This window comes from Cervus canadensis, chromosome 2, assembly GCF_019320065.1.
Source record: "Cervus canadensis isolate Bull #8, Minnesota chromosome 2, ASM1932006v1, whole genome shotgun sequence".
Lineage (NCBI taxonomy): Eukaryota > Metazoa > Chordata > Mammalia > Artiodactyla > Cervidae > Cervus > Cervus canadensis.
Window position 1 is genome coordinate 107,061,956 of NC_057387.1, and position 13,534 is coordinate 107,075,489.

A 13,534-nucleotide genomic window follows, 5' to 3' on the forward strand; every position below is an offset into this window, starting at 1 on the left:
CCCATGGAAAAGAAATGCAAAAAGGCAAAATGGTTGTCTGAGGAGGCCTTACAAATAGCTGTGAAAAGAAGAGAAGTAAAAGCAAAGAACAGGAAAGATATTCCCATTTGAATGTAGAGTTCCAAAGAATAGCCAGGAGAGATAAGAAAGCCTTCCTCAGCGATCAATGCAAAGAAATAGAGGAAAACAACAGAATGGGAAAGACTAGAGATCTCTTCAAGAAAATTAGAGATACCAAGGGAACATATCATGCAAAAATGGGCTCAATAAAGGACAGAAATGGTATGGACCTAACAGAAGCAGAAGATATTAAGAAGAGGTGGCAAGAATACACAGAAGAACTGTACAAAAAAGATCTTCATGCCCCGATAAATCACATGGTGTGATCACTCACCTAGAGCCAGACATCCTGGAATGTGAAGCCAAGAGGGCCTTAGAAAGCATCACTACGAACAAAGCTAGTGGATGTGATGGAATTCCAGTTGAGCTATTTCAAATCCTGAAAGATGACGCTGTGAAAGTGCTGCACTCAATATGCCAGCAAATTTGGAAAACTCAGCAGTGGTCACAGGACTGGAAAAGGTCCGTTTTCATTCCAATCCCTAAGAAAGGCAATGCCAAAGAATGCTCAAACTACTGCACAATTGCACTCATCTCAGACACTAGTAAAGTAATGCTCAAATATCTCCAAGTCAGGCTTCAGCAATACGTGAACCAAGAACTTCCAGATGTTCAAGCTGGTTTTAGAAAAGGCAGAGGAACCAGAGATCAAATTGCCAGTGTCCACTGGATCGTCAAAAAAGCAAGAAAGTTCTAGAAAAACATCTATTTCTGCTTTATTGACTATGCCAAAGTCTTCGACTGTGTGGATCACAATAAACTGTGGAAAATTCTGAAAGAGATGGGAATACCAGACCACCTGACCTGCTTCTTGAGAAACCTGTATGCAGATCAGGAAGCAATAGTTAGAACTGGACATGGAACAACAGACTGGTTCCAAATAGGAAAAGGAGTACATCAAGGCTATATATTGTCACCCTGCTTATTTAACTTATATGCAGAGTACATCATGAGAAACGCTGGGCTGGAAGAAGCACAAGCTGGAATTAAGATTGCCGGGAGAAATATCAATAACCTCAGATATGCAGATGACACCACCCTTATGGCAGAAAGTGAAGAGGAACTAAAAAGCCTCTTGATGAAAGTGAAAGAGGAGAATGAAAAAGTTGGTTTAAAGCTCAACATTCAGAAAACTAAGATCATGGCATCTGGTCCCATCACCTCATGGGAAATAGATGGGGAGACAGTGGAAACAGTGTCAGACTTTATTTTTTTGGGCTCCAAAATCACTGCGGGTGGTGACTGCAGCCATGAAATTAAAAGACGCTTACTCCTTGGAAGGAAAGTTACGACCAACCTAGATAGCATATTAGGAAGCAGAGACATTAGTTTGCCAACAAAGGTCCATCTAGTCAAGGCTATGGTTTTTCCAGTGGTCATGTATTGATGTGAGAGTTGGACTGTGAAGAAAGCTGAGTGCCGAAAAATTGATGCTTTTGAAATTGATGTGGTGTTGGAGAAGACTCTTGAGAGTCCCTTGGACTGCAAGGATATCCAACCAGTCCATCCTGAAGGAGATCAGTCCTGGGTGTTCATTGGAAGGACTGATGCTGAAGCTGAAACTCCAGTACTTTGGCCACCTCATGCGAAGAGTTGACTCATTGGAAAAGACCCTGATGCTGGGAGGGATTGGGGGCAGGAGGAGAAGGGGATGACAGAGGATGAGATGGTTGGATGGCATCACCAATTCGATGGGCATGAGTTTGAGTAAACTCCGGGAGTTTGTGATGGACAGGGAGGCCTGGCGTGCTGCGATTCATGGGGTCGCAAAGAGTCGGACACGACTGAGCAACTGAACTGAACTGAACTGTCTTCAGTTTATTGGGACTGTTATGCTATCTGTATTGGTTTCCACAAGCATTTTTAGCATCATTCCATTGTGGTCTCCTTGATCATCTACCCGAGACATTGTGGTCTCCTGGATCATGCATCTGAGATACTGTCACTAATTTCCCAGGTGGCCCAGGTAAGTGAGCGATAGAGCCAAGAGTTAGAGCTGCTGGTCTCACTTTCTAGTAAATGTCCCCTCTTTCAGTTTGCACTCCATTCACCTGAATGGATAATGGGGCTTTTGCAGAAAACTTAGTCCCCTCAACACAGAAGGTGTGCTTCTTTGAAGTGAAAGACTCATTCTCTCAGAAGCTTTCGATCTCCTAGACAAAAGTATTTGATTGAATTTTTTAGCTGTCTGTTATTAAATAGCATTAGTATACCAACAGAGTGTTTTGGCGGGGCGGGGGTGGGGGGGGCAGTGCGTATGTGTCTTGGAAAAGTCGTATCTAATTTTCAGATGCAAAGTTTATGTATAAATAGTATGGTGGGAGAGTCCTCTGGCCTGAATGGAGAAGGCCCTGCATCTGGATTGAGACTGAGAGCCCAGACAGGCCTGTCCATGTCCAAGTTATGCCATTTTGGGCATCCTCTCTGTGTGACCTGTGTAAGTGATGTGGAGCCCTTAGGAAAAAACATACCATGTGAATCTTCAGTACTGCTTTATTTTCACAGGTTAGGTGAATTTTGTTACCTTATTATAGAAATAAGAATTCCTGCTGTCTTATCTGTGTAACAGCAGTCTTGGGTTGGAAAAAAATCTGTTCTAGCTAGTATTTAAGAATGTCTAAGATTTTTAAACTGCAAAAGTTCTCAATAATTAAGTTTCTGTGTCCTTGATATACTTTGCTATTATCAGTCTTAGACCACTCCAGAGTTCTTTATTTTCTTCTCCTTTTGGTCAAAGAATAGGAAAATGTGACTTGCTGCCGTGCCCTGCTTTTCACAACTGCTTGCCTTTACTGTCTAGTATTTATTTCAAGAAATGATTCCTGCGTGGGTCATCACCAGTGGGGAGGGTTCATCTTTCCCTTTGCCCGCATAGGACTGGATAAGGGAGATTTCAGAGGAGCAGCAACAAATCTGTTTGAAATCTGATAGGGTGACATTTTTGGGTCTTGTTTTGGTTGAGGACAGTTTGATTTTTTTTTTTAAATGGAAATGACGAGTATACAAAAATAGTCTTAAGTTAAACCAGAGGTAAGGGAAAGGGTTCATCCTCGTACATGTAAAATTAAAATAGCAGAGAGAGCATAATTTTCATGGAGTATTAGATTTGGAAAGAAATAATAGAGTTCATCTCGTCCAACCTCCTACTGGTGAATAAACACTCATTGTGTGTTTATAGAAAAAACTATTTGAAGTTTGAAACAGGAATTTGGGTTTGAAAATGCTTCATTGCCTAATTATTTTTTGCTTTTTCTAGTGGAGGTTTTTTCCCTGAGTTACATTATATGTAAACCTTTATATCTACAAAAACATAAATATATTTGCATCTATGAAGTTTTTATACCATTCAATGGATCCTAAGTAGAAAGGTAAAGTTTTTACTTTGGTTGGAAGTCATTCAGGTGAATAGTTGTAATTTTTAAATCACTATTTGATTAATGTGCACAATAGCTTTAAAGTGGATAAAATTTTGCATCTAATACCTAATTTTGCCTAATACCACCCTACAGTTTCCGTCAGGCTAGTACTTACTTTACTTGCTCTGATCACTTTCTGCCACAAATATATGAATATGTGAGTGTGTCTGAGTGTCAGGCCCAAATGATTTTTCAGTTATTTTTGCTGTTTTCTTGTGAATATTTGTTCTTAGCTGTTAAAAATTAAGTGGGTAATATTTACCCCAGTTCGGTTTTATAAGGAACCAAAGGAATGATCTTTGTTGTCTTGAAGAAAGTAGCAGTTTTAAAAGGATGTTCACTAAATATTATGCAATCATCATTCTATCCAGGGAGCTAGGTTTGAAACTAGACTGTTGCTCCAATTGGCAGATGAAAATGAAAAATTTATGACTGATTTACCTAGAGTTCAGCTGTGTAAAGTGTGGCCATGTACTGGTATCATAGCACATTCATACAAACTCACCAACAGCATTTCTGTTGTTACATATAATCTGTTACCTTCATGTGCATTGATTTCAGCAGATAACCACCAAGAGAAATTTTGTATAATGTTATATTTCCACAACATGTATTGTTAGCTCAGCCATTTTTTTTTAATGGGTGGAGGCTTGATCACCATGATGTAATCAGAAAGATGTAATCAGCATTGGAAAAAGAAAACATGAGATACGATGAAGGAAAAATAACTGCAAAACTGGCTGAGTGTATTTAATACATTAGAAAATAGGGTGCTAAAATAGATACTTCTTACTCTATCAGTCCTGTTTCAGAGATCTGAAAACTGTCAATGCTTTGTCCATTGATGTGGATGTCCAGGTCAGTCCTGTTTGGGCTCTTGGAGACCAGAGGAGTTTGAAATTCAGGAATGGTCTTGTCAAAATTCTCCATCTTGATTTGATACTCCCCCTTGGAGCCTCGGGTCAACAGAGATGCAAAACAGTGACGTAACATGATCTCGGAGGGCAGGTAGGATGTCCTCCTCTGGCACGTTTCTCCAGTGCCTTCCTGCGTTGCTGAAAGGAACACGACCAGTTCAAAGTGGGGAGGGTTTTCATGCTGGAGCAGAGTAGCCAGAGGACTTGATGGTGTAATAGCGTGGTAGTAGGTGAGTGGAAAGATAAAGAATGGACACTCCTCAGAACTGATGCCGTCAAGGTGGAAGTCCACACTGGTCTGGTAGAGTTTGCCGTTTTCTCGTTCCTGATAGAGTATAGCTGAGACCCGGACATTGGTTAGAGGGCTAGGTCGAGTGTTGGCCACTTGGAAAATGAGATTAGGTTTGCCATCTATGTGAGCTACTACTGCTAAGTCAGTAAAGCGAATTGAGAAAGCTCGATTTTTTGGCCGGGCAATCTTCGCCACAAAGGCACCTAAATTAGAAACCATTGAGTTTTTTTTTAGAACGAACACTAGAAATGTCATTACCTTTTCTGAATGACAAGGATCTAGCAAATTGTTATACATTTCTTAGTGTCGTGCCTGCCAAATATTTCAGAAATTCAACTTACTGATTTCTCATTAGCCTGAAGCTTTTTTCAAAACAGTACATATATTCTTATTTTAAAACTGATTTCAAAATGGATAAGGAAAATTCATTTGTCACATAGAAATGTAAAACTTTTTAAGTTTGTTAGGAAGTCAGAGTGGTCATTGCCTATATTCCTACCCCTGCTTTAAAAAGAAAGGCAACAGAAAGTAAATGCAATTTCGTTGCCACCAGATTACTTCAAGTTGAAATAGAGATTAGATTCATAGTAGAATGATTTGGTGTAGGGAAGGGACCAGTAGAACAAGTGGCCCGTTGAAGAATTTTTAACTTAGAAATTTATACAAAGCCTTTTTTCTTTTAAAAAGGCTCTGACTCTCAGGTGATTTGAGTGTATGCTTCAAGTGCATCGTCTTCCTAGCCACCCCTTCTCTCCTCCACCGCCCCCCGCCCACCTCTAGATCAGGGTTTCTTAACTACTACTGTGCCTCAGATGTTGGCAGCCTGGTGAGGTCTGTGGACCTCTTATCAAAATTATGCTTAAATGCATTAAAGTAAAATACATAAAAAGGAAGCCAAATATATATATATGTGTGTGTGTGTGTGTGTGTGTGTATGTATTTTTACTTTTTTTCTTGCTAAGGATGTGTATTCTTATTCTTTATCATGCAGTACTGACTGGTACTCTGGGCTCACTAGTATTGAGTAAATGTTGAAAAGATGAATTCAGGAGAAAATTCTAGCCCAGTAAAGGTTAACAACAAAAAAAATGAAATTCCTCTGTTAGGTAAAATGACTGTCATAATATGCATTGAACACATTTATTCACTTAAGAAAATATTTAGTACCTTTGAAAAATCCTTTTAGATTTTTTTCTTCATATGTTTTTGGCTACTGTCGTAATGATACCTTTTTTCTTAGGTTGGGTAAAATTTAAATATAGAGTCAAATTTTAAGAAATTTCTACAATTGTTTGACCCAAGACTCTTTTCTAGTCTCAGGCATTACTTGTCAATAACGCAAATGGATTGTTCTGGAATACGATTGCTTGTAACTGACTACACCCATTCCAAAACATCCCTGTGCTTTGTTAAAGAGCAGAAACATTACCTGTGATAAACGCCTCTAGCATGAGGCCCAGGAGCATTTGTATGGCAAGCAGTGCGATAGCACTCGGACAGTCGCCGCTGGGGAACATGGTGCCGTAACCAATGGTGAGCTGGGTCTCCAGGGAGAAGGAGAATGCCGCTGCGAAACTGGTGATGTGCTTGACACAGATAGTGTGGTTTTCAGGTGGGGCGTCATGATCTAGTCCCAGGTCACCATTCATCTCAGCTAGAACATACCAGAGCGCTGCAAAGACAAGCCAGTGGATGACAAAAGAGGCGGCGAAGACCAGCATCATCCAGCGCCAGCGCATGTCCATTAGGGTTCCCCAGGCGTCTCGAAGATACGCAAGACCTGTTTGCGCGCCGTCCATTTGAAGCGTGCTGTGACCATCCTTGGTAACCATCCTCTGGCGCCTCTGAGTCAGGAGAGGAGCAATAACTTTGCAGTGACTGCCATCCATCTCAGGCTGTAATGCTCTGAAATCGAGAGTGTATTAGTAAACCCTAAACTGTTTCATAGTTAATATTATTTATATCCTGAGACTTAGTTTTGTAATTTTTTTTTGCAATGCTTCCTCAACTACCAGGCAGGCTTTCCCAATCTGATAGCTCTTTCTGTTTTCACATGAGGGAGCATTTACTCAGTCATTCATTTGATAGCTCATTGTGGATTGCCTTGAGATATCTCTTACTGGTTCTTTCAAGGACTGTTAAAGTTTTGTTTGGCATTTTAAAAAATTTCTGAGGGCTGGGGTTACCATTCATGTCTTGACACTTTTGTATTTTTCTTGCACAAGTCCAGCCTTCAAGTATGTATTGATTTGACTAAACATTATATGTAAATAAGTTTTCATAATTAATTAATAGCTTATAACTGAATAATGGAATGGAATGTTAAATATCTGTTCCTTTTTAAAATAGAAATCATTTAGAAGTGTAGTGTTTAGCTGACTGAAAATGTTTTGAAGCCAAACTTAGTGCTAGGATAAGATTAAGCTTTTAGAGATCTGTAGTTCTATTGTATGCTTTATAATTAGCCTGTTGAAATTTCATAATTAGATTTTATTTGTTTTTGTTACTTTGTGGCCATTTTCATGGAGGCTTTCCTTCTGTGGCTGGTGGATTGCCACCCTTTTGAATAGTCTAGATTCTGACTAGATAGTAAGGAATTTTCTCTCTACCCAAAATAAGAATCTCCAGGTAGAGATTCCAAGGTAGTATTAATTTTGGAAGTAAATGAACCATTAGAAAAAGTTTCAAGTTCAATGAACTAAAATAATCATTAAGGCATCCAATGGCAGTTTTTAGAACATATTAGTAAAACTAGTTTTTAGCTGTAGTCAGTTTTCGTCTATGTTTCTGTTTTCTCTGTGTGGTACATAGAAGTCGAACATGTACTTTCCATGTGACCGTCCCCGCATACGACAGAGGTGCAGAGGACTCGGGCAGAGGCAGCCAGGGACAGACCGGGAGATGCGGCTTTGCTTCCCTTGAGTGCTCCTCTCTTCTCTGCCGCAGTCCAGTACTTGGGGTTTGTGTGTGACTCTTTTTGTTTTGTTTTGTTTTTTACTTTTTTTTTTTCCATTTATTTTTATTAGTTGGAGGCTAATTACTTTACAACACTGTAGTGGTTTTGTCATACACTGACATGAATCAGCCATGGAGTTACATGTATTCCCCATCCCGATCCCCCCTCCCACCTCCCTCTCTACCCGATCCCTCTGGGTCTTCCCAGTGCACCAGGCCCGAGCACTTGTCTCATGCATCCAACCTGGTCTGGTGATCTGTTTCACCCTAGATAATATACATGTTTTGATGCTGTTCTCTCGAAACTTCCCACCCTCGCCTTCTCCCACAGAGTCCAAAAGTCTGTTCTGTACATCTGTGTCTCTTTTTCTGTTTTGCATATAGCGTTATTATTACCATCTTTCTAAATTCCATATATATGTGTTAGTGACTCTCTTTTTTGAGGCTTCTTCCTTCAGAAGTAGATGCCCTTGGAAGTGTTGCGTATCACCTTCCTCCCTTTTGAATGACAGCGATGTTTAAGAAGGTAACTGGAGGTGTGTGGAGCTAGGCTATTGCTTGAGTTTGCTGGACCCTCCTCTGTTTAGGAACTTTGGGGTTTTGGACACTGCCTTCCCATGTTGGAATTGGACCTTAGCAGCTGGGTAGATACTTTCCCTTTTGTCCTAAGGCTGATTTAATATTTATTGCTGATATTAGAGACATTCTCTTATATTTTTTTCAGATTTGAGTTGCTGATGGAACACTGGGATGACTGTTAAGTTTATTTAGATTAGATGGTCATTTCAGTTTCATATTATAAATTTAAAAAGTCTTAGGACCTCAATGTCTTATAATTTATTATCCTAACAAGTTGTCATTATTGTTTTATTTAGTTTTTATTTTTTTTTCTTGGCACACTAATGACTCATTTTATTAGATTTGATGATGTTTTAGAAGACCTGATCTCTACCCTTTAGTAATAATAATAAAATATTCATAAATATTTCATATTGCATTGTCTCTAATTCTTTGGAATCAGCAAGATAGACATTCATATCCCATTCTTCTGGTGAGATCACTGAGGATCAAAATTTTCACAGGGCATATGGATTATTTTCCAAGTCTGGCTAACTTTACAGTTGAATTTTTGTTTTTTTTTTTTTAACTCCAAGAAGCTGCCTTATTTAGAGAGTTTGGCGAGATAAAAATCTTCTCAAGATAATTGATACAACATTCACAAGATCATCTTTGACAGCCTAATTTTTAGCACCTTTAGTAGATATTCTTCCTGTCCGCATAAATGTCTCTAGTATCCATTTTAAATCATTGTTAGCTTTATGCATGATTTTTGTGTCAATAATGATTAATTGGATTAGCTAATATAGATTATTGATTATGTGCCAGGAATCATACCAAACACTTCACATGTATTGACTCATGTGAAGCCAGTAGCTTCACAGAGTAACCTCTTGGGCTATTTGTTGCTTTATTAGTATTAATCTTGTTTCTTATGCATGCATGAGTGCTCGGTTGTGTCCGACACTTGGTGATCCCATGGACTGTTGCCTGCCAGGCTCCTCTGTCAGTGGGATTCTTTAGGCAGAAATACTGGAGTGGGTTACCATTTCCTTCTCCAGGGGATCTTTTTGACCCAGGGATCAAACCAGTGTCTCTTAGGTCTCCTGCATTGGCAGGCAGGTTCTTTACCATTGAGCCACCTGGGAAGCCCAATGTTTCTTAACTTTCCTACTATTACCATTATTAATGACATTTTATACATAATGAAGCTGAGGCACAGTACGTTTCCTAAGATCATAAAAGTAGTGTTAGTGAGTTTCTGCTTAGTCCGTAGACCAGACCAGAGTCAGTGCTATATTGCCTCAAAAATAGACATTTTGACCTAGTTATTAGCCTTTGTGAATAACAGTGTTCCATTTGACTAGTTTGTCCAAGAACCCTTCTGAGTATTCTTCAAAAATGCTTAGGCTAAGACCTGTGATTTGTAGACAAGAAATATATTTTCAATTAAGGAAGACATCTTGCATGGTTTGAAGATGAGTAAAATCAGAATTATTACAGTCTAGTCTTGGATTCTGCAGAACAGTAGAGTTAAAATGTGGAGAAGAGAGTTCTTATAAAACATTGCCAAATTTGTATTTTACCAGATGGAGAAAATAATTTTAAAGATTACTACTTTCATCATAATTTTATGAAAGAAAAGACATTCTGACAGTAAAGGGTAACTGGCTGCCTGCACCAAGTTGATGAACTGCTGTGTGGTTTTGCATTATCCGTGACTTTGACGTTTATTGTTTGTTGCTTTCTGCCTATTTTGGCAAATGCCCGTTGTGGACCTGTACACTGGTGCTGTTCCACTTACGGAACCACTGATTGCTTATTGTGTCACAGTCATTTGTGAGAGGAAAGGTCCATGGTTGTTCTTGATTTCAACCTGCTTCATTAAGTTATAAAATTCATTACCTGAAAAGATAGCCTTTGTATACATACTATAGCTAATAAAATTAATTGTTCTAATCTGGGCCTTTTTTCAGGATTGTAATTTCTTCCTTACAGATTTTGTAGCACAGATTTTGTTCTAGGTTTTTTCAATTTTTTTTTCCTCTTGGAACTGAATAAATACAAGGAAAAGCCTGTGAACAGAAGGCTAATAGCAAAAACAGTGGAGCATTATCCTTTTTATATATAAAACGGTCCTAGATCTTGTTTAGATGGTGTTGGAAAGTAGAGTAGTTGAGAGAAGTAAGATTTTGATCCCCACTTAACAGATTACCCTGAATAATTCCGTTCTTTGGACTCGTGTGGTCAGTGTGGTTTAGCGTAATGAAGACAGGGTGGGACATGTAGCTGCCGGGGCTCTGGCTCTGTTGGTTATATAGCTGTGTCAGTTTGGGCAAGCCAGCCAATCCCCTTGGCCAGGTTTCCTTATATTAGAGAGAGAAAGAAAAGAGGGAATTAAATAACATGCTCCTTTAAAATCCTGCATGTTTGTAAACTTACTACCATTTCCCTCAACTTTTACAGGTTTCTTGTATGATTGTTTTCTATATGATTTTACATCTGCTCATATGACATTTAAAGCATTAAATTATTGTTGCCTAATATATGTAGATTTTCTCTCCATCAAATTTAAAAGTGTTTGAGGGACAGACATTATGCTATTGTATTTCAAGGTAATTTTTATATCCCTACAGGCACACAAGTGCTTTTTGAATGTTTTCATCTTAGTCTGTATTTGTGTGATTCTTGTAAACTGGTCCCAGTAGAACGTAGAATAGAAGCTCGGTATGGTTTGCTTGTATTTCTCTGTGTGGGCCAAAAGATATTTGCCTGCATATAAATCATTTGATGGAAAAAAATTGTACTTTATAAAAATGATATTTTGGCTGCTTCATTGGTCATCAAAATAATGAACTCATTCTACTCATTAGGTTGTAGCACTCAAAATTATGTCTTTTATTGTCATGTTGTACTGTAGTAGTGCAGCTCATATTAAACAGTTAGATATAAGTTATAATAACTACAGTTGTTACGTGACTAAAAGTATTACCGTGTATTTGCTCACTTCTGGTGGAAACACTTTTAAGACTGTAGAGAGTCCTAATCATCTCTCCTGCCCTCCCATAATTGGGACAAACAGTGTGAGTTCTAATTCTGTTATATAAGCTCAGAGATTCTTTTATATTTTAATTTCTTATTTGTAAAGGTACACAATTTCAGCAATAATTTCATGCTTAAAAAGAAATTAGGACACTCATTATTTTTCCTATGTGGTTAAAAAGATAAAAACAAATTTTTTTTTGGTGGTTTTTTTTAATGCTCGTTTTTGGTTTCTTTAATCCTGTCCAGAGGAAAAAGATTTTTTTTTTTTGAAAGCCACTGAATTTTTTTCTAGGATTTTTCTTTTCTCATTTCTGTATTATAATGCAGAATTAGAACACATTTAGTAACAGAAGAAAATATTCAATAATGCTTTCAATAAGACTGTTACTCTGTTTCTAAAATTTAAGGAAAAAGAATAAGGAATGTATGACCCTATAGGTAATATCTTTGTTTTGAAACTCTATTGGCAATATCTAGTTCTGTCCCTATTTGTCAGTCAGTTTTTTTTCTCTGTTTCCCTTAAGGAAAGAAATAGGATTGAGTATTATCTCAGGTACTCACCAGTTCTTTTGCTGGGTCAGCCTATACAGAGAGGCAGGTCTTGAGGAAACTCTCAGTCTGTCTTTTTGATAAGGTAATTTTAATCTACAAGTCCAGTTTGTAGGTTCTCTTCTTGGACTGGGTTTACAGTTCACATTCCTCTGTTTATAATGTCGTGGGGGCTGGTTTCAGCTGAAGCTGATGTGATTGGTCACTTAGTCTGCAGGGGGGCCAGTTAGCTCTGATCATGTGGGAAAGAACGCTGGTTTGTTAGGAGGTCTTTCTTTACTCAGCACAACTCTGGAGAAAGCCTCCAGAACTGACTTGGAGAAGGGGTGCATTTTTTCCCTCTAATCAGGACCGGTCTTTAGTAAGTTTGCATAATCTTACTTAAGAGTTTATTTGAAAGTTCAAAGGGATAAAATTCCCAGCAAGATTTCCTTTCAGCCGTCTTTCCTTACATAGCATGTTGAAGTGTGAGATGTTTCCTTTGCTAATCTTTTTTTCCTCCATTTCTTTGGGGAACATTTCCTTGGATAAGGACTTTTAGGTATAAGTTAATGAATTGATTTTATTAGTATTCTTTTCATATCCCATCTCATCAGAATGACTACCACTAATTGTGAAACTAGTAATATAGGTTAATTCTGTTACCTGAAATCTTTTTGCGGGGGGGTAAGGAGGCAGACTTTTTAATTTTTTTATGGCTGTGTACAGAGAGCTTGAATAAGAATACATTTAATTGTTGGTTCCTTGCATTTACCTTTAAAAACACACTGGTGTAAAAGAACAGAAAAAGTTTCTTAAGTCATGCTTCAGTGATCATTGAAGCATGACTTAAGAAAAAGTATGATGACATGCAATAAATACAGTGTTCAGTATACAGAAAATTTAACTTGATGTCTAAATATAATGTTTAGCTGGGAAACATCTGTGATCCAGCATTCAGCAACCTTCAAATGAGCTGTGGCCTGGCTTTGTATAATGACTTACTGAGCAACACTTTTCTCCACCTCCGTTAGCTGCTCATTTTAAAACTTTGATCAAATGTCACATGTAAGGGGATCTGAGGTATAAAGGCTCCGATTGTTCAAAGTGAAGTCATGGACAACCTGCTGGGGAAATTATTAATGTAGACCAATATAATGCTACTTAGAAAGTGAAATCCGCCTTTGTAGATTCCTCCTCCTTGCCCCCACCACAATTAAAAAAATAACTTAATTCCGTCTTTGTTTTATTAATGCCAAGCATTTCAGTACAAGTTCAGACACAGCACTGGAAACTTTGACCTTCAGAACTAGAGAAGGTAAAAGCATCAAGGAGGGACTTGTGATGTGATGCACCTTCTCTGTATGTTCTGGTAGGAATTAAGCTTTGTATCAATTGCCAGGTAACTGCTTGGGGTGGCAGAGGGAAACCAGAGCTAATACAGCGCAACGCTGCCTTTCATAAAGAGGTACTGAAAGTGTACCTGCCGTGTGTCCTGAATAGATGTTATAATAAGGAAAATAATAAAGGTTTTACCAAAATTAGAAGCCTTTTTCCATAATATATTGAGACAAGTTATTTACAAGATGATTGTCAAGAAACATATCAAATGAAGAAGTATTCTGGTTTCTGAATTTTGCACTTTGAAAGTCGGCTATGGTCTGTAAACAGTGATTCTTAATTGCTGACTGAATGGAAGTCGT

General features: G+C 38.3%; 2 protein-coding genes across 10 annotated transcripts in view; one reads left to right on the forward strand and one right to left on the reverse strand.

The window, feature by feature from the left end:
- Positions 1-13,534, forward strand: part of GIGYF2 (GRB10 interacting GYF protein 2) — a 127,870-nt gene that overhangs the window by 53,972 nt on the left and 60,364 nt on the right. The gene's annotated exons all lie outside the window — the stretch shown is intronic.
- Positions 4,050-11,983, reverse strand: KCNJ13 (potassium inwardly rectifying channel subfamily J member 13). 2 transcript variants are annotated; one of them, XM_043462009.1, is made up of 3 exons: positions 11,865-11,983; positions 6,175-6,650; positions 4,050-4,948 (listed from the first exon to the last, which is right to left on the reverse strand). In XM_043462009.1, the coding sequence occupies exons 2-3, from the start codon at positions 6,632-6,634 to the stop codon at positions 4,326-4,328; spliced, it is 1,083 nt and encodes a 360-aa protein (XP_043317944.1). In that variant the 5' UTR covers positions 6,635-6,650; positions 11,865-11,983; the 3' UTR covers positions 4,050-4,325. The 2 variants fall into 2 exon arrangements, with proteins under 2 accessions (XP_043317944.1, XP_043317945.1); XM_043462010.1 differs by lacking the exon at positions 11,865-11,983 and having other exon boundaries at positions 6,175-6,674.